Below are 25,674 nucleotides of genomic sequence, written 5' to 3'. Positions count from 1 at the left end.
CCCCCCCCCAAATAAAAATGCCATGCATAGGTCTGTGCATTGAATCCCAGCATTGGGAGGTAAAAGCGGAAGAATGGAGAGTTCTAAGGTCTCTTGGCTCCACAGCCTGGGCAACATGAGACCCTGTCTCCAACCAACCAACCCACCTACCTAAAAAATGAAATCAATTTCACTCCTTAAAAAAAGACTCCAGGCAGGCATGGCGGTGACTATCTTTCATAACAGGCACCGCAAAGGCAGGTAGGATGACTTCAAGGCCAGCCTGGGCTACACACTAAGAAGGCCCCGTCTCAAAAGAAAAAAAAAACTTTAGGGGCTGGAGAGACGGCTCAGCAGGTAAGAGTGCCTACTGCTCTTGCAGAGGACCTGAGTTCGGTTCCCAGCAGTTCCGGGGGGTCTGATGCCTCCAACCTTCAAGGGCCCGGACATTCTCTCTCTCTCTCTCTCACACACACACACACACACACACACACACACACACACACACACACACACACTTTGAAATAATAAACACAATTTTTTAAAAAGGCTTTGTTTATTCACTGCACACACAGGGGGAAGGTACAGAGACCACCCATAAAAGTGGGTGGGCGGGGGTAGTGCCCAGGTGGACAGGCAGCGGTAGGGATGTGTTTTCCTCTTTGCTCTCTGGCAGAAGAACCAGCAGGGGCCACGGCATAGGCTGCACCTTGGCAGGGCTGCCAGGGGCCTCGGTGTCCTCACCTGTGAGAACACCCTGCTCTCGGAGGCAGGCTGTGTCGCCTAAATGAGTGACTGCAGCTCTGAGAATTCGGGGCAAGCTGCCTGCTGAGCACTGGGCCACAGAGTGTGCGCCTTTGATGGGAAATTGGTGACTTTTATGTCGCAGCAGGCTTCCTGTTCTTTTCGCAGGCCCGCCACACTTACAAATAGTTCTCTCGAGCAAGCTGGTTTCCCACCAAGAGGGGCTGCCTGCTATCTGCCCCCCCCCCCCATTCCTTCCAGAATGTTCAGAACATGGCTAAATGACATGGATTTAGAGAGAGCTGGCTAACTCATCCCCAGAATACAGCTTTCTCTCCCCTGGTGCGTTTCTCCAGCAAGTCGCCCCCTACCCTGGGTGAGGCGGGTCCTGGGGTACACTGAGTCCTCAGCCTTGCACTTCCAGCCCCCTCTGTGGAACACCTATGTTTTTCTGGACCCCACAACATACCAAAGCTGGCCACCCTGAGACAGGCAACATGGGAGGCACTATGGAGCAGGGCTCAGGATGGCTGCAGCCATCTCCTTGTCCTTGATTTCCAGGGGTACAACTGTCCTACCCCCTCTGTGGTCTCAGGTAATCCACTTAGCTCGATGGCTGAGGCGGCCATGACAGAGGCCCAGGAAGTGCCTCTAGGCTGACCTGAGCCTGGATTTTGCTGGTGCCCCAACCCTGGCAAGGGTGTAGCTCAGGAGCAGGGGGGTCTCCTCCAGGGAAAAGGGACCTTTGTTCACTCCAGTAAGAGGGCAGTAGGTGGGCCTCCTCCCAGGCATCTGGGCCAGCTCTGTGACACTGGAGGCCTGAGCCCCTTCCAGCCATTTCCAGGTAGGCAGATCCGACTTGCTGGTCCAAACATCCACATCCTCTTCCTTGTCTGGAGCCTGGAGGATCTAAAAATGTTTCGGCTCTGCCTGGTGGCATAAACAAACACTGGCTTCCCTCGCCCTGTGTACCTGACAAGCCCAAGGCAACCGGGTAGGCTCCTGTGGGTAGCGTAGACCTATGATCCATCTGTCTGGTTTTCCGGGCTCTCCCGAAGACTCACAGCACAGAGGCCAGAGCCTCACGGAAGAAGGGAGTGTCTCTCCGGCAGGAGGGCTAGGGCCCTACAGAGGACAAGCCATTCCCAGTTCTGAAGGCCTATGATCCTTCCAGTCGTGGGCTGTTTTTTCCTCACCCTGGGTCCTGGGTTTGGAGGTGGGTGTGTGCACACATGTGCCTTAGTATTATAAAGGCCAACATCTGTACAACGTTCACGCTGCCCCTTCAAGCACTCGCATGCGTGAAGTCCTTTTAACCAGTGAGGGGTTTATTACTTTACTGCCGGAACCCACAGCTACAGATGAGTTAAGGTTACACAATTTTCCCAAGGTCCCACAGCTAGTGAGTGGACTTTAGACCCAGGCAGTCTTCCACTGGGGGGCTTGACTTTTTTGGCCTCTCTTGTCTGTGAAATGAGTGTGTGTGACGGCATCCTCTCCCCTCTGGCAGCTCTAAGGTGACACACAAGAGTGAGGAGGCCCATCTGTTTACCACAGGTCTCTTCCACAGAGAGGCAGGATGACTACATTACCAGTGGGGTAGCGCATGGGCATGGGCATCACATGGTTCAGGGCTTGAGTGCAAGGTCATCTGCGGCATGGGGAAGGCAGGATTGCCAGGGATTGGTGAAGGTGGAGAAGAACCACCTCCTTTCTTGGCATCTCCTAGCTCCAGCCAGGCCCTAGGTGACTCCATCCATGTATAGATGGTGTCCTGTGTTTTTTTGTTTGTTTTTTGTTTTTGTCAACCTGACACAAGCGAGGGTCATCTGAGAAGAGGGAACCTCAGCTGAGAAAATGTCTCCATCCGATGGGTCTGTGGGGCATATTCTTGATTAATGATTAATGTGGGAGGGCCCAGTCCACTGTGGGCTGTGCCACGCTAGAGCAGGTGGGCCTGGGTTCTTCTCTAAGACAGCAAGCTGAGCAAGCCACAGGGAAGCCAGCCAGTAAGCAGCAGCCCTCCACGGCCTCTGCATCAGCTCCTGCCTCCATGTTCCTGCCTTGAGTTCCTGCCCCAACTTCCCTCAGTGATGGACTGTGATCAGGATGTGTAAGCCAAATAAGCCCTTTCCTTCCCATATTGCTGTAGGTCATGGTGTTTCATCACAGCAACAGAAACCAAACTAAGGCAGATGGTTTCAATGGAGGAGGGCCGAGACTACTCTAAAAGTCTGCCAAGTCTCCTTTCGGGCAAAGCTACCCCCCAGCACCCAGAGGTCTAACACAACTTCTCTTCCCACTCAGTTCATATGGGTCAGAGTGTGGGGTGGAGAGCTGTGGGGGCGAGCATGCCCCCACCTCCCAATTCCCTGGTCACATCCCATTTCTAGCCTGACCTGACAGGAGAACCTGATTCCTTCCTGACCCTGACGCAGAACTCAAGCCTGGCCTTCCCAGGTCTGAGACCTCGAGACCCACCTCTGTAACAATGCAGGGAGTGAGGGCAAGATAGACTTCAGATCCCCCGTGCCGGAGTTCTGTACCATGCCACCTTTTAGGAAGGGTTTGACGTCTCTGCACAAGATGTCTCCAGCCAGGGTTGAAAGGAAGAAATAGGCAAGATGTCTGCTCGTTTATGTACGGTACCAGCAGATACTCACCAAGCAACTATTGCATGCCGGAAGCTGAAGCCTCTCTGTTCGCTCTCAACTCCGTTGAGTCCTGACACAAGAGAGCAATGTCCAGACAACCCTGTGGGGGTGCATGCAGAGAACCCGAGACAAGTACCAAGCCTGACAGGCTTCCCGGAAGAGGTGGCTGCTGTGCTGATCCTGGTGGGAGAGAGAAGTGGCACTGTACCTCGCTGCTCTGCAAGGAGGTGAAGGGGGCTTTCCCAGCATGCACCTCAGCCCCTGCAGCCCCTGCTGCCTCTCCTGCTCCTGGGCAAAGCACTGTGCAAAAAGTGTCCTTGTGTGTGTGGGGGTGGGTGGCTAGAGAGACAGGTCACTGGTTAAAAGACGTTGCTGCTCTTCCAGAGGACTGGGGTTCAAGTCCCAGCACCTCCATGGTGGCTCACAACCATCTGTAACTTCAATCCCAGTGGACCTGACGCCCTCTCCTGGCCTCTATGGTTACTGCATGCATGTGATGCACAGACATACACGGAGACAAAACACCTATACACATAAATAAAAAGTTATAGTGTCACTGTTTACCATCATTCCATCGCCTTCAGTGAACAGTACAGCATGGTGGGTTAAACGTGTGAACTCTGTAGCTGGACCCTGGAGCCCAAGCCGTGGCTCCACCCCTTGCCGGCACCACGTGACCTGGGCTCCAAGTTGCTGAGTCCCCCTGTGCTCCAGTTTCCGTGCTGGTGAGAGTGGACTAACGCGTCTTACAGAAGCACTAAGATGGTGCTTAGGGTCCACTCACTGGTGGCTCTGTCACTGTGTTCACAGAAAAGAAGACGGCCAGGGCCAGCCCACTCCTCCGTCTCGCGGAAGTATTTTTAAATTTCCTCTCGACATGGGATCTAATGGGTTGGATTATCTCCCCACAGTCAAGCTGCTCTTCTTGTCTCCCAACACATCTCTCTGTCCTGGATGGTAGTCCTGTGGAGGAGCGTCTTTTGTGAGCTTCCCACCACTCTGTGAGGAGGGCAAGTCCCCTTTCACTGCCTTGAGGTACAACCAACTGCACGTATCAGTTACAACCAAAGTTAACGGGTGTGTGTGTGCAGGTAGTGTGGAGACCGAAGAACCTCGGGTAGTCCACCTCCTTTGACACAAAGTCTCTCATGGGCCTGAAGCTCACTGACTAGTTTAGACTGGCTAGCCAGCAAGCTCTGGTCTCTACTTCCCCGACATTGGGATTACAAGCGTGTGCCTCTCTGCCTGGCTGTTTCAATGAGTTCTGGGGAGTGGACTCAGGCCCTCACATCATCAATCACTTTACCAACTGACCTATCTCCCAAGAGCCCCAACCCAACCTATGAACCTATCATCAGTCACAAAGATGGCAAATACTCCCACCCCACCCCCCAAGATTTTCCCATGCTCCTTTGAAAGTCCTCTTTTCCTCCTACCGTAACTCCAGGTTAAGAGGAAGAAATCAAGGCACCACTGGAAAGGTTAAATAACCTGCCCAAAGGTCACCTGCCCCAGCCACTGGGCCACTCCTGCTGGCTGGTCATTTGGAAAAGCGGGTGCCTGGAGCCCTGCGTAAAGAGGCCTGGCAGATTCTCCCTCACCCAGCACCACCACTCAGCGTTTGTGGGGTTGCAGGCTGACATGGGGACCAAGGGCAGATGACAGGCAGCAGAAGCTAAGGAGGCCAAGGTGCCCTGAAGGCGGGAGGCAATGCAGTGAAGCTGCTGGGCTTGTGGCGGGTGCTGGGCCAGCAAGCGTGAGTGTGACTGTGTCTGTGACAGAGTGACTACTCAAGGCAGGGACATTGGCAGCTCCCTGAGCTGGGGGTGGAAGGTGTTAACTGGGAGAGTGCTGTGGGGGTGGGTGGCCTCTGGGCCTGGAACTGGGGGGACATTGGGAGGTAGTAAACACCCTGGTGACGGTGGCGGTGGCGTGGCGGGCGGTGGCAGTCTTGTGAGGATGCTGCAGGGCTGTGGAGGTTTGTGTGACTTTGCAGTCCAACAAATTCAAATTCAGCCCATGCTGGCATGGCAGCGCCTGCTGTGTGCCAGGCAACCAGCAAGGAGAGGCAGCCCCGGCTTGTAGCTGAAGGGTTCCCACTGTGGGCTTAAGAGCTTTTAACCTTGGGGCCGGGTGTGTGGCTGGGTGCTTTCTGATCATTCCGACCAGATTTAATCCACGCGATACCCCGTCCCCCACGTAAGGACCGTACAGCGACGCACATAAGGAAAGTGACTTGCCCAAGGTGACCCAGCGACTCAATTAGACAGGAACTGAATCTAGGCTGCCAGGCTGCAGAGACCCAGTCCTTCATCACCATGCCTATGCCAGGCTGCAGATGTCTGGTTCCGGGGTTCAGGGGCTACGCTGCTCCTGGTCTTGGTCCTGGCCCTGAAGACATGCCCCTAAACACAGGTCACTGTGCTAAGGGGTGGGGCCGTGGATCGCCTCCAGTTCTTGCCAAGGGGCTGGATTTACAACCGGAGGGGCTGCCTGGCTCTCTGAGACCCCTTAAACTGCAGTCCTCGCCTCGGGCCCTCCCCTGGCTCCTGCCCCCCTCCCGGCGCTGACTCGGGGCCAGGGGAGGAAAGGCTGTCTCCACCCACCTCTTGCACTCTCCCTTCTCCTTTATAAAGGCCGGAACAGCTGAAGGGTGGCAACTTCTCCTGCAGCCGGGAGCTGCCTGCCTGCCTCCCCCGCTGCCTCCCTGAGGGCTCCCCTCCGGCCGGCAGCGCCCATCTTTCTTTCTCCAGAGAGATATTTTGCGCACACACACATACACACACGCGCAAAAGGGAAAGGAGGGGAGGAAAAAAAAGCCCACCCCCCCACCCCCCAGCCTCGTTGCAACGAGTAAGCCGGAGCAGCCGCAGCTCGCAACCCGCAGAGGACGCCCAGAGCAGCGAGCCGGTGGGCGGATCGACCGACTGACCCGCGCCGCGTCCACCTGTCGGCCCGGGCCGGCCCAGAGCGCAGTGGGCGCGCCGCGCGCTCGGAGCAGCCGTGCCCGCCGCTCGGGCCCCGCGCCAGGGCGCACACGCTCCCGCCCCGCCACCCGGCCCGGGCGGGAGTTTGCACCTCTCCCTGCCCGGGTGCTTGGGCCGCCGCTGCAAAGCCAACTTTGGAAAAAAGTTTTTTGGGGGGAGACTTGGGCTTGGAGGTGCTCAGCCCTGCGCTTTCTAATCTGGGGAGCCTTTCCAAAAAATGTTGCAAAAAAGCTAAGCCAGCGGGCAGAGGAACACGCCTTTAGCGGGCGAGTGAAGACGAACCATCGACTGCCGTGTTTCTTTTCCTCTCGGAGGTTGGAGTCCCCTGCGCGCCCCCACACGGCTAGACGCCTTGGCTGGTTCGCGACGCAGCCCCCCGGCCGTGGATGCTCGCGTGGGCTCGGGATCCGCCCAGGTAGCGGCCTCGGACCCTGGTCCCGTGTCCAGGTCCTCCCCAGCCCCCCAGCGACGGAGCCGGGGCCGGGGCGGCGGCGCCCGGGGGCCATGCGGGTGAGCCGCGGCGGCGGCTGCAGCGGCCTGAGCGCCTGATCGCGGCGGACCCGAGCGGAGCCCACCCTCCTCCCCAGCCCCCACCCTGGCCGCGGGGGCGGCGCGCTCCGTCTACGCGTCCGGGGCCCCGCGGGGCCGGGCCCGGAGTCGGCATGAATCGCTGCTGGGCGCTCTTCCTGCCTCTCTGCTGCTACCTGCGTCTGGTCAGCGCCGAGGTGAGTTGCGACGGCGGCCGGGGATAGATCCTTCCCTCGCCTCCCCAGCCCCCACGCCTGGCCGCCCCCTCCTCCCCCTGCAGTGAACTTTGGAGCCCTGCAGCGCGTGAGCTAGGCGCCGGGCACTGGGTGGCCCCAAGGGCTGGGAGGCCAGGTCCGGGGTTCTGGGCTCCATGAGGAGACAGCCGTGGGTTTCTCTTTCCAGTGGACCAACATTTTAGCGTCCTAGAAGGTGTGTGTTGCCCTGCCCTCTGCTTCAGTGCGCCGGAGCTCTTAAGCCCCTTCCCGGCCAGGGGAGAAGGGGTGGGGTGGTATCTAAGGTGCCTATGGCATCGCGACCTCCTGAGTCCACCTTGGAACCAGCCTGGGCTTTGGTTCTGCCCAAGGACCCGGCCTGCCCTAGTGGTGTGCGCCCTCGAACTCAGGATATCCACAGAGACCTTTGGCGAGGGTTCTGGTCCCACCCAAGCTTCTGCGCTGGGCTGGGGTGGGCACCTCGGGGTCATGCTGGACGGTCCAAAAGCACCTTGTATCTTGGTGCAGGGGGGCCAGAGAGAGACAGAGACACTAGAGAGCCAGGCAGACAGACGCTTGAAGTAGAGACAGGACTTTGGAAGCCGGGGGAGGTTCTGAAGGAATCCAGCCCCAGGGGCTGTGTGTGTCTGAGGCCCGGCCATACCTGCGCCCGCGCCCTGCGCGAGGAAGCACCTCTCTCCCCCGCATGCAGGCTGCGGGGCGCGCGCCTGCAGAAGCCTAGCTGCAAGGGAGGTGGGGTATGGAAACGTCTGCTGGAGCGATCAGGTCGGATCGGTGCCCCTACCCCTCCCAGCCTCACGTAGCAGTGAGTTGGCAAGTCTACCGGGAATCCAGGTGGGAAGGGGGCGGGGCAGGAGGAGGCGCGAGCTCGAGCGAGGCGAGGGCCGGGAGAGCGGCGTGTCCGGGTCCCGTCCCGCCTCCGCCCGCGGGGGTCCAGAGCCCGCACCTAATCGGCTGCGGGCGAGACCAGCCCGGTCGCCCGCAACCAAGCGTAGGGGGGAGGCGGCGGCGGCGGCGGCGGCGGCGGCAGCAGGGAAGGGGTTAAGACGGAGGGCTCCGAGGCCGCGGCCCGACCTTGGGCCGCCGCCAGCGCAGGTTGTTTTGACCACGGAGGAGCCGTCGCCGTCTCCTTTTGTTCTTGGGGCTCCTCGAGGGCCGCCGGCCGCCCGCCCTGGGGGCCCCGCCCTTCCGCGGCCGCCCCCCGCGGCCGGAGCCCGAAAGAGAGCAAGCTGGGCATGGCCCTGCCGCTGCAGGCCCCTCGCGACGCCCCCTCCCCGCCTCGCCTGCAGCCCCCCGGGGCGCGGCCAGCTGTTGGGGAGGGGGACGCCGGGAGGCCCCAGCTGCCGCCTCGCCTTGCCGCGCCGCGGGGACCTGGGGGCTGGCCCGGTGCCAGGGCGTCCTGAGAACGGCGGCGCCCCGCGGCTGCTCTCCGCAGCCCACCCCGCCCGGCCCCCGACTCGCTCACTCACCCCACGCATGCACACTCCTGGCCGGAGGCGATGCTGCGCTCCCGCGGGCGGGCGCGCAGAGCGACGGGCACGCACTAAGGCGGCCAGGTCGCGCGCCCGCCGCCACGCCCGTGCACACGCGGGGCACACGCGCGCGCGCGGCCCGAGTACACGTGCGCTCACACACCCACGCACGCACGCAGCCACGCACAGCCCCTCTGTACACTCAGTGCCAGGTGCCCGCCCCCACGCAACAGGTGGGCTTGCCGTGGGCCCTGGCACCTCACCGCCTCTGTAGCCACCCCATTTCCTTCCTGGGGGGTGGGTCTAAAGAGGAAGGGACAACCCCAGATCCTGATCTGGACTCCACAGCACCCATTTTTGGTCTGGTTAGAGCAGCTTGGCACCCCTCAAATTTTACCCCTCTGTAATGGTTTTTTAACCACCCCTATGTGACTGATGGTGATGGAGTGACCCTGGAGTGCAAGAATAGCCAGGCATTTTTCATTTCAAATAAGCGCCCATTTGACCTCCAAGACAGAAGGATGCTGCTTACCTAACGAGTGTGTTCCCTATATCCTCCCTACTTGGCTAATGCGGCAAGGGTGTGGAGCCCTGCTTTCTGATGGGCTCTGCTGGATTATGTAGCATTTGGGTGAGGTTTCCCAGGCCCTCTTACCATCCCAGCTGCCTCCAGCAGCACCCCACCACTCCCATTTGGGGTTGAGGCTGCAACCCTCAGAAACTCATCCTTGCCCCTCCATAGAGTGCTTCTGGGACCCCAGTTGCACTGTGCTTTGCAGTTGACTTTCCTGATAAGCATGAGGAGTGCTAGACTGAAATCATGAGGACCTGTCCCCATGGGAACCGGACCAGGCAAGCTCCTTAATCACCAGTGCAGGGAGACAGGAGGAGGGCTGGCTTCTGGAGGTGACCCCGAAGTTGGCTGTGTTTAGATGGAGGCCTAGGGGTTGGAAGCAGGCTGGTAGTGTTGAGACAGGGCTGGAGAGTCTGGAAAGGCTGCCGAGGAGGCCCCCATCTCCATCAGCTGAGCTGGCTTCCCAGAAGGTGACTGTCATGTGACAATCTGTCTGCCTCAGCACCCTTCTGCCGGGAAGGAGCGGAGCGGAGGAGTCGTCCCATAAGCCACCAACTACGCAGTCTCCTCCTGGCTTGCTAATGGCCGCAGGGGGTGGGGAAACCCACTTGCTGGAATCCCCCTGCCTGGAAGTGTGAAAGTCAAGGTCAGATTCTGGAGGCTGTAGTGCAAGAGCCAGGAAATACATGTGTGCAGGAATTAGTTCAAGGTGTTCACTTTGGGTTCATAATGCCCTCCCTCTTTTGATGTTTTTTCCTGTGATATATTTTCATTCCAATTTTTTTTTATTTGAGACAGGGTCTCACGTAGTCCAGGCTACCCTCCAGCTCTCTATATACATGGGAATGGCCTTGAACCTTTGATATATCCCTACGTCCACCTCTAGAGTTACAGGTGTGCACTATCATGCCTGACCATGACAGCTTTTCAAGTTTTGGTTTATTTAGCTGTCTGTCACCTGCTTTCTCCCATGAACTGGAAACTACACTGGAGAGATTTTTGTCTTGATTCCCACTGTGTTAGTGGGGTGCTTGAAGTCTGGACCATCACCAAATAAGTGTGGAAAGAGCTATGAATGGTAGAGTGGGCCCAGGCCAGGGGTGCTTTATTAACACAACCTCAACGAACCCTGGCCCCTGAGGGCAGCCACCCATGGTACAGTGCACTGTGGGCATCCGGCTTGTAAGGCTGCTCTTCCCCCATGGTGAGATGTTAGAATACACTCCTCTCTGTCTTGGGACCTGGACTGTCAGCGGGGAGGGAGGAGGTGGAAAGACACAGAAGGAGGAGCAGGCTGGGCCTCAGTTTCTCCCACCTACCATGTGGAGCAGATTGGACTCATTCAGTGTTACAAATAATAGGGGAGTTGGTGCCTCTTGACTTGAGGTGGAGGGGCAGTGATGGCAAGGGGGCCCCCAGGGTGGCACATCCTGGGGACAGGTCCTTTTCTTCCAGTTTTGACATTTTCTTCTCTTGCTCTAGCCGAGATAGAGGAGGCTGCTGGGCTGGGCTGGGCTGGGGTTGCAGGAACAAGTGGAGAGTGAGCGAGAGGTTAGTCCCAGGAACCAGGATGGGGGCTGCTGGGTAGAAAAGCTGGCCCCAGAAGGCCTCTATGGTGTGCCCAGAAAGGGCTTCGTCAAAGAGCTCGTCTTTGCCATCTCGTCTAAATACGGCCTGAGACGCAAGCAGGCAAGCAGGCAGGCTTAGGAGGCCTTGTCAGCTTCTGCCTTTGCCAGCCACAGACAACGCCCTGGGTGCTGGGCAGGGAGCCCGTCTCCCTCATTAGTGTGGCAGCAGGCTGCGGAGTGTGTATCCCCGCCTGTGTGTGTGTGTGTGTGTGTGTGTGTGTGTGTGTGTGTGTGTGTGTGCGCGCTGTGCTGGGGCCCAGGTGGAGGGTGGGGTTCAAGCCCTTTTGATCTGCCAGCCTGGCTGGGAGCAGGTAACTCACCTGGCCTCACGCTAGCTCGTGCCTCCTGCAGCTGGCGTTGGGGGCGGGGCAGGGAGGAGGCTGTTTCTCTTGGCTGCCAGGCTGGCTTGGCCCCAACTGCTTCCATGCCACACCCTTGTCCTACCAGGAGTCCCAGGTCTGAGATCTGGGGCAGCTTCTTCAAGCTGTCAGGTTCCTTTCCTGTGCATGGGGGTGCCCACCTAGCGGCTTCTGGGGTAGCTTCTTCAAGCGGTTAGGTTTCCTTTCCTATGTATAGGGTGCCCACCTAGAGGCTCCCAGAACCTGTGGCCGAAAATTCAGGCTTCAGCAGCTCCCTATTGGGAGTGGGTTACTCGCAAACACAGGGACTCTGCAGACATGGGCTCCGGAGAATCTACCCAGAGCACTGCATCCTGGACTAGACCTCAGGCTAACTAACTGTTCACACCCCCAGTCCCGGAAGAGACCCACAGGCCCACGGGGCACCTGGTAGTGTCAGTGTGGAGCTAGGTGCCGTTTCCTGTGGCCCAGTGTGGGGATAGTGCAAAGCCACACTCGGCCCCGGGGGACCACAGCTCTCCACCCACCCGTCACCATCCTTGAAAGTATTGTGAGCGTCTGGCCCAGGACATGTGTGCCATGCTGCCCTCAAGGAGCCATATAAAGAGTTGGTGAGGGCCGCAATAACAGCTCATGACATGCCCTTTATTTAGGGCTGCTCGGCTCTATACAGTTACATTTACCAGGGACCCCAGGGCCTGCTGTGGCCAACCCCATTTAAGGGAGGAGGAGGACACCATTTGTTTGTCAGTGGTGTGGGGACTGAACCCAGGACCTCACCAGTGCTAGGCAATCATTCTGTCACTGAGCTCCACACTCAAGCCCTCCCTTTGTTTACGTTCTGTGACAGGGTATTGCCAAGTGTCCCAGGCTGGCTTGGAATTTGTTCCAGAGCCCAGGCTGGCCTTGAACTTGCAATACTTCTGTCTTCAGCCTACCAATAGTTAGGATTGTAGGCCCGTGCTATGACGTCCAGTTGAAGGTAAAGTTTCTGATGATGTATTCTGAGCACCCTGGTTCCCTTTACCTGGGGAGCCCTGGCTTTCCTCTATTGTGGGTTTCTCTCCCCTGGCACTGTGAGTATTTGGGGCCAGTGAGGCTGTACCCTGTGTGACATCCTGCATACTGTGGGATGGTGAATAGCATCCCTGCCTCTCTACCCACGGATGCCAGCAGCCTGTCTCTAGCCATGACCACCAAAAATGTCTTCAGATGGTGTCAGTGTCCCCGGGCTGCCATCACTGTAATTGAGACCATTGCTGTAAGAAGAGATGGAGCAAGGACCCAGCAGGAATCTCAAATGATGCTAGGACCAGTGGCATCAGAACAGAGGGGAAGCATGCTTGAACTATTCCTGGTGGGCCCGGAGAGGGTAGGCATGCTATGGCCCGGGAGGGACCCACCTCTGCCACTGACTGGTTACCTAGACTTGTGACTGTGGATTAATTTCAGTAAGCCTCAGTTTTCCCATCTGGAAGATGGGACTAACGATAATGTTAGGCCCAGGATTGTACTTTGTGCATCATTTTGTTCAGTCAGTGGCATGAAGGATCACACCTGAGAGGACCCCCCCCCAAAGAGAAAGGGACAGTCCTTCACAAATTTGCCAGTATTTATTGAGCACCAGCTGAATGCTTTTCTCACCTCCACGGTGTCCATCTGGGGTTTTCCCTGCTCAGCCTCAGGGGTGAGTTTGTCTCCATATGATGGCCTCCTTTGCTTGGTAGACTGAGGCCTGAGGTGTCCACTAGGCTTGTTCAGGGCTCAGCTTGCTCTGCCTCCCTGGCAGCTCCAGCCATCCCTTGAGTGGGCAAGGAGATCCTGGCAGAAGTACCAGATTCCACCCCCTGCCCCTCCAGACTAATTGAGTCACCACTCCCAATACCTCTCATTCCCTTGGGCAAGCAAGCCACTTTACACAGCCTGGCTGGGGCTAGCCTCTGTTCCTTCTGTCACCCCCAGGCAGAATTAGAATGCAATCAAATGTCCTGACATCCCCAGTTCATAGATAAGAGCCAAGACCAGAGAGAGGCAGTGGCCAGCTAGCGGTCACTCTGCAGTGGGTAGCAGCGTGAGGCAAGGAATCTTTGAATACCAGTTCTGAGCCTGACAAAACTCGGGGCCAGTGGCCTTCTCTAGACCAGCTTTGAATCATCTGTCCTGCACGTCTCTGCCCAACTGTGAAGGTGTAGACACTATAGGACACCAAGTCCCTGCCCTCCCACCCCCAACCTCTCCTTCAAACCTGTAACATCCCTAGGATACATGGCGGATTTGTAAACTCCATGATTGAACAAAGTGACCCAGATGCTGAATGGGTCCCAGGAGCCAGATTTCAAGGTGTTATGTCCCCTCAGCCCCCAGCCTGGTGTCTCCTAGTTCCTAGGTTGACATGGGGGACAAGAGGTGGATGTGACCGAATCCCGGAGTTTTTCTTAAACATCACCACAAGTGGCCACAAGTGTCAAGGATCACAAAGTTTTTTTGTGTGTGTGTGTGATATTGGGTTTCTCTGTGTTGCTCAGGCTAGCCTGGAACTCCTAGGCTCAAAAGATCTTCCTGCTAGGCATAGTAACTCACATATTTATTTGTTTATTTTATTTACTTATTTATTTACTTATTTATTTACTTATTTATTTATTTATCTATTGAGACAGGGTTTCTCTGTGTAGTTTTGGTGCCTATCCTGGATCTTGCTTTGCGGACCAGGCTGGCCTCAAACTCACAGAGATCCCCCTGGCTCTGCCTCCCAAGTGCTGGGATTAAAGGTGAGCACCGCCGCCCCCGCCCCCCCGCCCCCCGCCCCCCCCCCAGCAGTAGCGCACATCTTTAATCTCAGAATTTAGTAGAGGCAGGTGAATCGTTGAGTTAGTCTATGTGTTGAGCCATGTCTCAAAAAATCAAAACCCAGAGCTGTTATACAGAGAAACCCTGTCTCAAAAAACCAAACCAAACCAGAACAAAACAAAACAAAAACGAAAAACAAAACTTAGATTTTCGGTTGTATGATAAAACACCATGGCCAAAGGCAACTTGGGAAGGACAGATTCTGTGTCAGCTGCAGTTCCGCAGCACCGTCCTGGAAGCAGGAACGGGAGCAGAAGCCGTGGAGGGCGCTGCTTACTGGTTTGACGGGCTGCTTCCCTATAGTCCACAGGTTCACCAGCCCAGGGGTGGCACTACCCACCCCACAGTGATTTGGGCTCTCTTACATCAATCAATCAAGAAAATACATCCCGGGCTTGCCCACAGGCTAGTCCAATGGGGACATCTTCTGTCTGTCTGTCTGTCTCTGTCTCTGTCTCTCTCTCTCTAAATCCTGGTGTGATCAGACACCAACAGCCTGGGTATTGAACCCCAATCCTCTGGAACATCTGTCAGTGCTCTTAACCACGGAACCATCTCTCTTCCCATGGGGACATTTTCTCAACGGAGGTTCTTTCTTCATAATTGGTTCTAGCTTGTGTCAGGTTGACAAAAACCAGCAAGGACCTTGCCTCAGCCTCCGGAGAAGCTTGGGACTACAGGTGGGCACCTGGCTCTCAGCAAGTGTCTGAGACACATAGCTTTGGAGGAGATTCCCGCCTCCACGCTAGCTGGCCAGGGGCAAGAGCTTCTTTTCCACCTTAGACAGTGAGAGAGCAGCAACCCTCCACCCTTACACACACACACACACACACACACACACACACACACACACACACACCACACCTGTGCTTAGTTACTCAAAGCTCTGGTCCCAGGGTGGTTCAGTGAACATAGGGCAGGGCTTCTGCACTTCTTAGTCCAGGGAAACTGAGGCACCGAGTGGCTTCGTCCTCTCAGGGCTTCCCTCAGGCTGCATGGTCTTGTCACAAACAAGCCTGCATGTGTGTGTGCCCCGCATGTGTGTGCACTCATCGTGGTCCCAGCCCTCAGACGTGTGTGTCTTGGCATCTGGCACCTTTCCTTTGCCCCAGGACACTTCCCGGTCCCCTCTGCCCTCACTTCTCTCTCGGAGCTTTAGCTCTTCAGACTCCTGGGGCTATGTGGGATGTGGCAGTGACCTTTCTCTACAGCTGTGTGTATGTGATTGTGGGACCTGCGGTTTCCCTGGAGGAAGCTGGCTTGTAGCGAGGCCTGTTAAGGGTCTAACTAAGTTTCAAGTGTTTGGTGACAGGCCAGAGGGGCTCTAAAAATAGAGTTTGGTTGGGCATAGGGCATGCATGGGTAAGCTTTCAGGTTTCCCGGTTGGGCCTGAGGATTCCCTTATTTCCTCTTTGGCAGGGACTAAGTCGGTAGCACTGGGACACACAGCCTTCTGAGACCACACAACTCAGCAAGCATTAAGCACCTCTTGGGCTGTGGGGGGCTGGAGTACATACTTCACTGTCATTGTCTGGGTGAAGCCTCCGTTCACACTGGGTTTGGGGGCCCTGCATAAATAGCACGTGTGTGTGTGCGCGCATGTGTGTGTGTGTGTGTGTGTGTGTGTGTGTGTGTGTGTGTGTGTGCGCGTGTCGGAGCTGGGGGCAAGTCTGGATACTGTGGAGGGCTAGGGTGGGGCATCTCAGCCTGGATTCAGCTCTTCAAGCCGTTGGGCCTCCGTGTTCCTGGCTCAGCTTTGGATCCCACCTACTCCGGCCTTACTGTCTGTCTGTTGGGGACAGCGGGGCCTCGTAGGAGCTTTGTGCAAGAGAAAGCGTGTAGTTGGCCAGCCTTGTGAGTCCTCACCCCGGCTGACTCAGTTCCTGGTGTCTGCCCAACAGGGGGACCCCATTCCCGAGGAACTCTATGAGATGCTGAGTGACCGCTCCATCCGCTCCTTCGACGACCTTCAGCGTCTGCTGCATGGAGACTCCGTAGGTAAATCGGATCCTCCTCCAGAACCCCGGCCTCCACCGGTGCTTGGGAAAGGGGGGAGGGGCAGGCGGGGACACCCCTCTTGACAGGAGGAAATTAGATCCGTGGCACATCCCAGTGCGGGCCTGACCACACCTACCCAGGGCAGGGCAGAGTAGGCAGACGGGTTGGTACCTGAGACATGGGGTGTGGGAGAAGCAGCGCCCACGTGTGACTCCGGCTGGGTGCAGAGGGTGGGGTTCCCGGAGCGGGGCGGGCAGAGAGAAAGCTCTCAGGGCATGTACTGAGTACCTATCCAGGTGTGGACCCAGCTGAAGAGGGTAGGGCTGTAGAAGCCATCTCCCTGCCCCTCTGGCCCAGCGCCTGGTCATCAAGGTCTCCTGGGGACACCTGGCCAGGACCAGCTGGCAGCCCTGCCCGTGCCCAAGAGTGTACTGGGCAAATGGGCACGTGCTTGGTGGCACACACGTGGCGGGGCCGGCGGGTTGGGCTGGGAATGTATTTATAAATGCAGTCTTCAGAGCAAATTCCATTCTATTCTAACCTCTGGCCTGGTCCCTGGAGCCCTGTTCAGCAGCCCCCCCACCCCCACCCCCACCCCCACGCACCCGCGGGCCCTTGTCCCTCTGGGGTCCTGTCTCTTTGTCACTTTGTAATCCTTGCCCAGACGCTATCTACGGGGGAACAGCATTTCCTGCCTTTGTTTCCTCTCTCCGTTGGGCCCCTGGCTCTTTCTCAAAAGCATTCCCGGGCCCTTTCAATACCGCCTGGGCTGGGGGGTGGCAAGGCAGGCGGGAGGGGGGGGCCCAGCTGGGCCCCCCTATTGTTCACCAGGGCCCCCACCCGGTGGTGGCTCCCACCCGTGCCCGGCTGGCCAACCCTGGCCACACAATGGGGCAACTTCCAAATTTAGCTTTCTTGCCGTTTCTTTCCAAGGCGCGCTCTGCCGCCCAGCTCCGGCAGCCCCTCCACACCCCTGGTGGGGGTCGGGATCTTGGATGTGAGGTTTTTCAATAGCAGGCCTGTTTCGAGGCAACCATGTGGCTATTTTTTTCCTAATCAACTTAACCTTTCCACAAAGCACATCTCTCCTCATCTCCTCCCCACCAGGGACATTCCAGAGATGGCAGAGAGAAAGGAAGAGAATAAGGGACAGACAGACAGGCTGACGTGGTCAACGCTGTTGGGTTGGACAAAGCAGGCCAGTCAGTCAGTCAGTTGGCGAGCTGCAGGATTCCTGGGATCCTGGATGGGGTGGCAGCTGGCAGAAGCCTTTGCCTTTGATGGGACCAGCGGGCTGGGGGAGATGTGTGAGCCCCAGGGTGCCATAGGGAGGTGGCAGAGGCTGGTCTCCAGCGTCCCCCAGTGCATTTGGTGTTCCTCACTAGGGAGAGAGACAAAAGGGGCTATCCACCTTCAAGATCAAGTTCAAAGTCTCCTCACCACTCTCCGCTCCCAGTAATACTAGGCAGCCCTGGCCAATGTCTTGGGACAGCGAGGTGTGTGGGTGGACATGTCACCAAGGAGAGCTGGTAGCCCTGAGAGGAAAGGACTCCAGCTTCGAGAAGGGAGCTTTGGCTAGTGACAGGAAGATGAAAGCCGAGGGGAGAGCCGACCTAGTGTGGCTGGCGCAGGCCCCCACCCCACCCCCTTCCCTCTCCACCCTTTCTCTGCAGACCAGTAGGGCCATTGTCAAAGCTCCAGAAGGCTGGACTGGGCCCGCTAGCCCCGAGGGGATTCTGGGAATTTCTCCATTCAGCACTTCCTATGGGAACGCTTTGGAGGGCACTGGGAACTGGCCTCCAGTGCTCTGGGTCCCTGCTCCACCCTGGAGGCTGAGGAGGGTTCGTGGACAGTAGCAAAGGGTTATTTTTAACTCCAGTTGACATGGGTTTCTGGCCAAAAATGGGGCTAAAAACCCAGAGTGAGGCTGGAGGCTCCCAAAGATGCCGTCAGGCCCCACCCGCCCCACCGAGACATTTGTCTGCCCGAGACTTTGCCCGGTTGCCTCCTCAGGGCCAGGGATCTCAGGTTTAGACAGCACTAAGGGCAGGGTCTCAGAGTGTAGAGATGCTCTCCTCAGCCCAGTCCTGTGGTAGCAGCCTGGGCCAGCATGCCTGACGGTGCTTTTTCTCTTGCAGATGAAAATGGGGCTGAGCTGGACCTGAACATGACCCAAGCACACTCTGGAGGCGAGCCGGAAAGCTCAGCTAGAGGAAGGAGGAGCCTAGGTAATACCACGGGTCCATATAGTGGCCCCTCAAAGGGTGGCCCCTCGAAGGGTGGGATCCAGGGAAGAAAAGCCAGGGCACGCAGCCATCCTGGATTGGGAGTCACCTCCCAAATCCCTTCCCTACTGTTAGGACTGAATGAGACGTATAGCTGTCTTTGAAGTTGAGTGACCATTTCCTCTGCCCCATGTTATGCTTTTAAAATACAGTGGTTTGCGTCTTTTGTTTTTGAAACAGGGTTTTACCACACAGCCCTGGCTAGCCTGGAACTCACTAGGTAAACCAGACTGGTCTCGAATTCACAGAGATCTGCCTGCCTCTGCCTCTGTCTTTACACGTAATTGCTTCCCCACTCCAACTCTGGAATAGATGTGGTTAGCTCCGCTCCAGAGGCCTAGAAACCAGGGTGGAGAAACTGGAATGGAAGGACTGAGGTCAGAGGGCTTATTTGTCACACTTGAGCCCAAGGTATTCCGGGTGGGTCTTCTGTCCGCTGTGGCCCAGGGCTGCACTGTGGCCCTAATGCAGGGGCACCAAGCCGAGCTTAGGGACTGCTGGTCGTTCCTTGGCAGAGACCAAGCCAGTAGTAGATTTGTAGGTCTTAGAGAAGCCTTCTGGGGTGAAACAGGTGGCCACCTACAGATTCCAAGTCGCTGGAGCTGTGGCTGGCGGAACCTATGGGTCTCCAAGCCTCTGAACCTTTCTCTGTAGATGATTGAGCACCTGCTGTAGGTTTCACCCACCTTCTTCCTCTCAGCTCAGGTGAGAGGCATAACTCTGCTGTTAACGCCATTTCACAGATGAGGTAGATGAGGCTTTGAAAGAAAGAGCCACTTAAGAGTAGACCAGTGCAGGCAGGTGGTAGTGGCGCATGTCTTTAATCCCAGCACTCTGGAAGCAGAGGCAGGCGGATCTCCGTGAGTTCGAGGCCAGCCTGGTCTACAGAGTGAGCTCCAGGATAGTCAGAGCTATCCTGGATAGTTTTGTCTTGAAAACAACAAACAGCAATAAAAGGCCAGTGCAAGCCAACAGGCTAACAGTGGAGGAGGACTTAGGTGGGCCAATCACACAGCTGTGTGAATCTGAACAATTAGGATCCAGGACGACTTGACAGGTGTGCACTAAACATTTACAAGATCACATGGGATGATCTGGTCTGATCCTGACCATGCTTCTTGGGGGGTAGATCTGTCTTTCCTCATTTTCAGATGGGGTAAACTGAGGCTCAGGGTGGTCCAGCCACCTACCCAAGTTCAGGGCTATCTGGATGGGGGTGTGGTTCCAAAGGAGACAGCCCTCTCCTGACAGGCCTCCTCCCACCCAGGTCCCCTGGCAGCCGCAGAGCCCGCGGTAATCGCCGAGTGCAAGACGCGCACAGAGGTGTTCCAGATCTCGCGGAACCTCATCGATCGCACCAACGCCAACTTCCTGGTGTGGCCGCCCTGCGTGGAGGTGCAGCGCTGCTCGGGCTGCTGCAACAACCGCAACGTGCAGTGCCGGGCCTCGCAGGTGCAGATGCGGCCGGTGCAGGTGCGCAGACTCCGCCCCGCCCCGGGTCAGGCCCCGCCCCTAGGTCGAGCCCCGCCCAGCGGCAGACCCGCTGCTGTGGGTTGAGTAGCTTTTGCTCTGGGTGTTCCTGGGACGCACTCTCCAAGGCGTCTCAGACCGTAGTCACCGAAAGTTAGACAGGGTGCGACCGGGTATGCAATGCTAAGTAATGGACCAATGTCACCTGCTTTGCAGGGATACAACCCCACCGTGTTCCTGTCTTCAAACATCTGAGACTTAAAAGAATGTTCAGGACAACTGCCCCGGCCCCCTCAATGCTCCATCATACTCAGGGGCCCCTACACTGAGGGCTTTCATCTGTCCCTTTGGCAAGCGTTGTCTTTAACGAAGATGCCACAGAGTGACCTCCAGGTGGCAAGCACCATAGGAACCAGGGCCCCCACTGGCAAATGGCCCGGCCCTGTGGCCACCTTGTTTTTTGGAGGGAGTAGGTAGGGCACAGATGCTAATCTGTAGGAAGGACCCAGAGGCTGTGTCGGAAGCGCCTGCTCCCATGTGGACAGGGCAGGGCACAGGCAGGCTCAGCTGCCTTCTAACTCTGCAAGACCAGGTCTCTGTACCCTGGGTCAGCCTTCCCTTTTCAGGTCCCCCTGGGCACACAGCACAAAGCGTGGCACCAGCCCTCCCCAGGGCTCTATGTGGCCTTGCTCTTTTCCTGCCCTCTGCCTGTGGCCTATGCCCAGTCTCCTGCCTGTCTTCCACTCCTGGCCTATCCCTGTGACCCAGATTACAAATGAATGACATGCTATGCTTCCCCACCCACTGTCACGGTATCTCCTGTCCCCAGCTTTAGGGAGAGACACCTGACAGCTGCCTTCCCGGTCCCAGCTTCGCTTCTAGATAAGGCCTCTCTCGCTTCCTTCCAGATAACCATCTCCCCCCCCCCCCTGCAGTCCCTGGCCTTGGCCAGTGCTCCAGGAATGAGGACCCACAGGACTCAGGCTCTACCCGGAAATGCCTTTCTCCCACTCTGGGGGGTCATAGTCGGGGCGGGTGTGTGTGTGTGTGTGTGTGTGTGCGTGTGATGTGTTGCTACAGCAAAGCTAGAGGAGGCCAGGTCAGCTGGGTCCAAGGGCTTGTTTTGATGGAAAAGCTCTGAGAGGAGCAGAGCAAGACCTCGCTATTGTTTGGTCCAGAGCCTCCCTCTGCAGACAGGCTTTTGGCTTTCGAGGAATGAGCTCAGCTCTGGAGACTGCCAGGCCTGTGAGAGTGCTCCTGCCCGGGTGGCTTCTGCAGGGGCGTTCTGCTCGTTCTGTCCTTCAGGTGAGAAAGATTGAGATTGTGCGGAAGAAACCGATCTTCAAGAAGGCCACAGTGACCCTGGAGGACCACCTGGCCTGCAAGTGTGAGACAGTAGTGACCCCTCGGCCTGTGACTCGAAGTCCTGGGACATCCCGGGAGCAGCGAGGTAAGCCACCTTCCTAAGGGCTGCTCTGCCTGCAGGGCTCAGCCTCTTTTCCTGGCTGGGGAAGGGGTGGGTCTCTAAATAGGAGTCAGGAGGCTGGGGAGAGCAGGGATGCTGAGCAAGCCTGAGGACCTGAGTTTGAATCCCTGGGAGGGCGTGGTAGCTGCGTCTGCCATCCATCCCAGCACTGGGGAGGCGGAGATAGGTGGATCCCAGGGGAGCATCAGGTGCCAGTCTAAGCTGTTGGTGAGCTCCAGGTTCAGAGACCCTGTCTCAAAAAAGTAAGGTGAAGAGCCATTGAGAAGGACACTTGACGTCAGCCTCTAACTTCACGTGTGTACCTGTGTGCACGAGTACACATGCGCACGCGCATGTACACACACACACACACACACACACACAAATTATTAATGGAGATCAGATGGATAGCTCCCTGGTTCCATTTATTTGAGACTTTTGATCTCACTGAGAACAATCTAGATTCTTCCCAGCCTAAATGAGGCTGCAGCCTTGCCCTTGCTGCCAACCAGTCCCCTTCACTTACGCCATCTACTGGAGGTACACAGGTAAAAGGCTGGGCATCTGTATAGCTAGGACGGGACAGGTGGGTCTGACGTTCAAGCATCCATCAGATGAGTTCATGTCTTCGGTTCCACAAGCGTCAGGCAGTTAGATTTGAGTTGAAAAGTCTCAGAGGCTCCTCCTGTTTCTGTAGTGGAGGTACTTTGAGGTCCAAAGATGCTGGGGCCTTGCTCCAGGTCACACAGCCCATCCTAGGCCAGTGGTGTCCCAGAATTCCCTGCCCGGCTCTTCCCTCACCCTGGTCGCTCTCTTTGGCTTTCCCTCACCTGCGTTACTGTCTACACTATAGAAGAATTCCTAAGTGTTAGTACTGGAGTGTTCAGAATACTGAGGGGACTCTTCCAGGTTTATCTCTAGTACAGCACAGGTCAGTGCTGGTTCAGGAAGAGGGGGAGGGCCGAGGTCAGACTTCATGAGGTCAAAGCCAAGTCCCCAGTGCTCACGGGCTGTGTGTGCTCTGGGGATGCAACTGAACCTTCCTATGCCTCAGTTTCTCTATCTGGGAGTGAGGCAGGAGGATGGCCCCCCTTATGGGAAAGGGGAATGGATTCCATGGCAGTCGGGCTGGCCAAGCAGTGCCTGACCCAGGAGGTTATGTTTCAATGTGGCCCCCAAGTCCTTGTCACTACCCAGAGACAGAGGGGCTTATTTTCCCACTTCCTGCAGACAGCCTGGCCCCAGACCCCTCAGACCCAACAGGAGGTCCTGCTGGCACTAGGTACCCATCATGTACCTATCTCCAGAGGATGGACACAACCCACCTTGGTAGTTTGGCCACCTTGTCTCACCACATGGAAAATCTGGCTAGAGACATCATTTGGGGACTGGTTGTCTTGCACCACAGCTGGGCGGCAGAAAGATCAAGCTACCCAAGGAGCCTAGTTCCTGCACGGAACTGCAGGGTCAGGGTCAGGGTCAGCCACAGTACAGCGTGAGTGGTGGTGGCCAGTCAGGTGTTGGGGTACAAAGAGAATATACCCCATAACCGTCACATGCCGACAAACGCTTTTTCTTTTGGAGCAGCCAAGACGCCTCAAACTCGGGTGACCGTCCGGACGGTGCGCGTCCGCCGGCCCCTCAAAGGGAAGCATCGAAAATTTAAACACACACATGACAAGGAGGCATTGAAGGAGACCCTCGGGGCCTAGGGGCATCGGCAAGCGTGTGGGCAGGTAAGAACCTGGCAAGGAAGCCAAGGCTCAGACACCCTCTGGCTATGGCTCAGAATTGGGGTGAGGGCTAGCAGGGGCTTTTGCTCCCTTCAACCCAGTCACCCCTGAGTTTTTCTCTTGCTCTACTGCGCCTCAACCTCTCCAAGAGGGTGTCTGTCCTACCATTCCAGTTCCCCAGGACTCCCCCATCCCAGCCCTGGGGCCTGCTGGAAGTATGACCGCCAGGGAGCTCCAGTTCCTTGTCTTGGTGCGGGAGGGGGGGCGGGGGGGGGCACGGGGGGGGCCGGCGGCTAGGAGCCAAGGGAGCCCCTGAGCCATCTCTGACCCCATGCCCCTCTGCTCTGCCCACAGGGTTATTTAATATGGTATTTGCTGTATCGCCCCCATGGGGTCCTTGGAGTGATAATGTTGTTCCCCCCCGTCCGTCTGTCTCGATGCCTGATTCGGACGGCCAATGGTGCTTCCTCACCCCGCGGCGGCGGCATGCCCGGCCACCTCCACCAGCAGCAGCCCTTCAGCCTGCCCTGTGGCTCCAGAAGCGAACAAGGGACTCCATTCCATGCTGCTTCTTCCCGTGGCCCCAAGAACCTGGGTCAAGTGTGCAGGAGCCTCAGGGGGGGGCTTGGCCTGAGGACCTCTGCATGTCCTGCCTGGTTCCTGGACCCCTGGCCAGCCAGCAGGGAACACTTTCAGGCAGGCTAGGGTCCCTTGTAGTCCCGTGGCCAAGACCACATGGGGGAACACAGACGAGAGGAGCCCTCATGGCACCCAGATCTGCCACTCATCTCTCCCTGTCCCCTCAGCCCGAAGTGGCATTTCATTTCCTAAGTATGAAATCGTGGAAGATATGAACTCCTCTGGGCAGGTGGCCTCACACACGCCTTCTCTGATGGATTGGAGGTGCAGTGTGCTTGTGACCTGGGCCACGCCCCCTGCCTCTCTCCACCTCCCCTACGTTCACTTCTGTTCATTTCTCTACCTCCACTCCATGTCTTCTTCCTCACGTACCCTTCAGTCTGCTCCACCGTGGGGTGCTTGGATCCTGACGGAGGCTCTGAAGAACCCTGTCGTTCTTCCTTAGGACAGGAGCCCTGCCTGTCACATCCCGCACTAGCCAAGACTGCCGAGGAAGGCTGTGTGGGATGCGTGTGTCGCCCATGGGCACTGCATGTGGAGGATCCTGTTCACACCCTACATACGGCCCATTTGTCTATTTATTGGGACTCTCTGGCAGATGTAGGTCAAGCCTCCGAGGAAAGGAAGCCTTGTGTTCCTTCGTACCCAGGCCCTGTGTGGACTGGCTGTGTGTGCCCTGACCAAGCCTGAAGCTCGGAAGGAGCTCGTGGTGCTGGGGAAATAGCGCACTCCATGGCCTGTTGCCTCCACTTCCCCAGCCTCCGCTTCAGCTGTCCCGGATGGGACGCCAGGTCATCCCCAAGGGAGGGCCAGGCAGCCCCTGTTGCCCTCTCCTCTGCCTACACATTACCCCTCAGATCTCTGGTGGTTTTACCTGGTGGCTTCTTCCAGGAAGCTAGCGGGTAGACTGGAAGTGGGAGAGAGGGAGAACCCTAGAGCCCTCAGGAGGACTGGGGTTGACGCACCCACCTTTCCCCCCTCCCCCTCCCCCGCACTCTTCCCTCCCCCTCCCAGGTCCACTTCCTTCAGTTTGTAAAGTTGGTGATTATATTTTTGGGGGCTTTCTTTTTATTTTTTAAATGTAAAGTTTATTTATATTCCGTATTTAAAGTTGTAAAAAAGAAAAAAAAAAAAAGGAAAAGAAAAAAAACCACAAAACAAAACCAAGTGAATCTTCCGGAAGTCTGTCTGTTGGCATCGGGTGTGACAATTAACCTTTCCGTGTTGGCAGGATGCGCCAACAGCTTGCTACGTGTTCCTCTCACTCGGGGAGGCTAGGCACCATCGGGCATCCTCATGTGCACACACAGACACACACTCTCACGTGTTCGTGCAGATTTGGGCCTGGCTCCAGGGACAAGCCTCTCTGTCTCGGAGAGGGCGGGTTGGGCCTGGCCCCAGAGCAGGACCTGATGACACCTTGGCCCTCTGGACCTGCTCTTCTGGAGAGACTCATTTCTGTTGAACTGGGGTCTCCAGGGGAATGCAGAACCCCAGCATTGTAAGCGGCATGTGTAGGGGACTGGAGGAGGCCCTGAGTGGGGGGCGCTGTGGAGTTCATAGAAAAAGGACCAAGCATTGGGCTGGGCTCAGCTCTGAATCTGCTGTGTGACTTTAGGCCAGTCACAGCTTAATCTGGCCATAGAGCTGAGAAGGGAAGGAAAGGATTGGGGGCCGCCAAGGCTGGCCCTGGGGTCCCGTGCCTTTTCTTCATCCTGTTTTTTGGGTGCTGGAGAGGGACCCGGCATGTGCTAGGCAAACAGACTCCCGCCGAGCAACACTCCAGCCTTACCGTCTTCTCTGCCCATAGGGCTGTGGACGCCAGCTTATAAAGAAGTATTCTGGGTCCTCCTTACAGTGTAGAGTTGACAAGGAGCCCAGGAGAGGGGAGTCGGCCTCACTGAAGGGATGACCAGAACCTAAAGCCATGCTGCCCTGAAGTGCTGGGCTCCATGTCCCTTGATCTGTGCAAGGGCAGCTGGAGGCCATCTTGGCTGAGGTGGAGGTTCCCATCCTTTATGTCTGACTCGATTCGTTCAGTCACCCCTCAGGTCCTACCACAAGTGTCTGTCCCTGTCA

General features: G+C 57.0%; 1 protein-coding gene across 2 annotated transcripts; it reads left to right on the top strand.

Moving 5' to 3' along the window:
* Nucleotides 1–7,007: 7,007 nt before the first annotated feature.
* On the top strand, nucleotides 7,008–24,743 carry Pdgfb (platelet derived growth factor subunit B). 2 transcript variants are annotated; one of them, XM_028871172.2, is made up of 7 exons: nucleotides 7,008–7,089; nucleotides 15,907–16,003; nucleotides 18,142–18,231; nucleotides 19,556–19,761; nucleotides 21,064–21,208; nucleotides 22,811–22,959; nucleotides 23,311–24,743. In XM_028871172.2, the coding sequence occupies exons 1-6, from the start codon at nucleotides 7,027–7,029 to the stop codon at nucleotides 22,933–22,935; spliced, it is 726 nt and encodes a 241-aa protein (XP_028727005.1). In that variant the 5' UTR covers nucleotides 7,008–7,026; the 3' UTR covers nucleotides 22,936–22,959; nucleotides 23,311–24,743. The 2 variants fall into 2 exon arrangements, with proteins under 2 accessions (XP_028727005.1, XP_037053571.1); XM_037197676.1 differs by lacking the exon at nucleotides 7,008–7,089 and adding an exon at nucleotides 7,151–7,321 and having other exon boundaries at nucleotides 23,311–24,742.
* The last annotated feature ends 931 nt before the right edge of the window (nucleotides 24,744–25,674 follow it).

This window comes from Peromyscus leucopus, chromosome 20, assembly GCF_004664715.2.
Source record: "Peromyscus leucopus breed LL Stock chromosome 20, UCI_PerLeu_2.1, whole genome shotgun sequence".
NCBI lineage: Eukaryota > Metazoa > Chordata > Mammalia > Rodentia > Cricetidae > Peromyscus > Peromyscus leucopus.
Note: the sequence above shows the minus strand (reverse complement) of the source record. Positions and strands in the feature narration are given on the sequence as shown.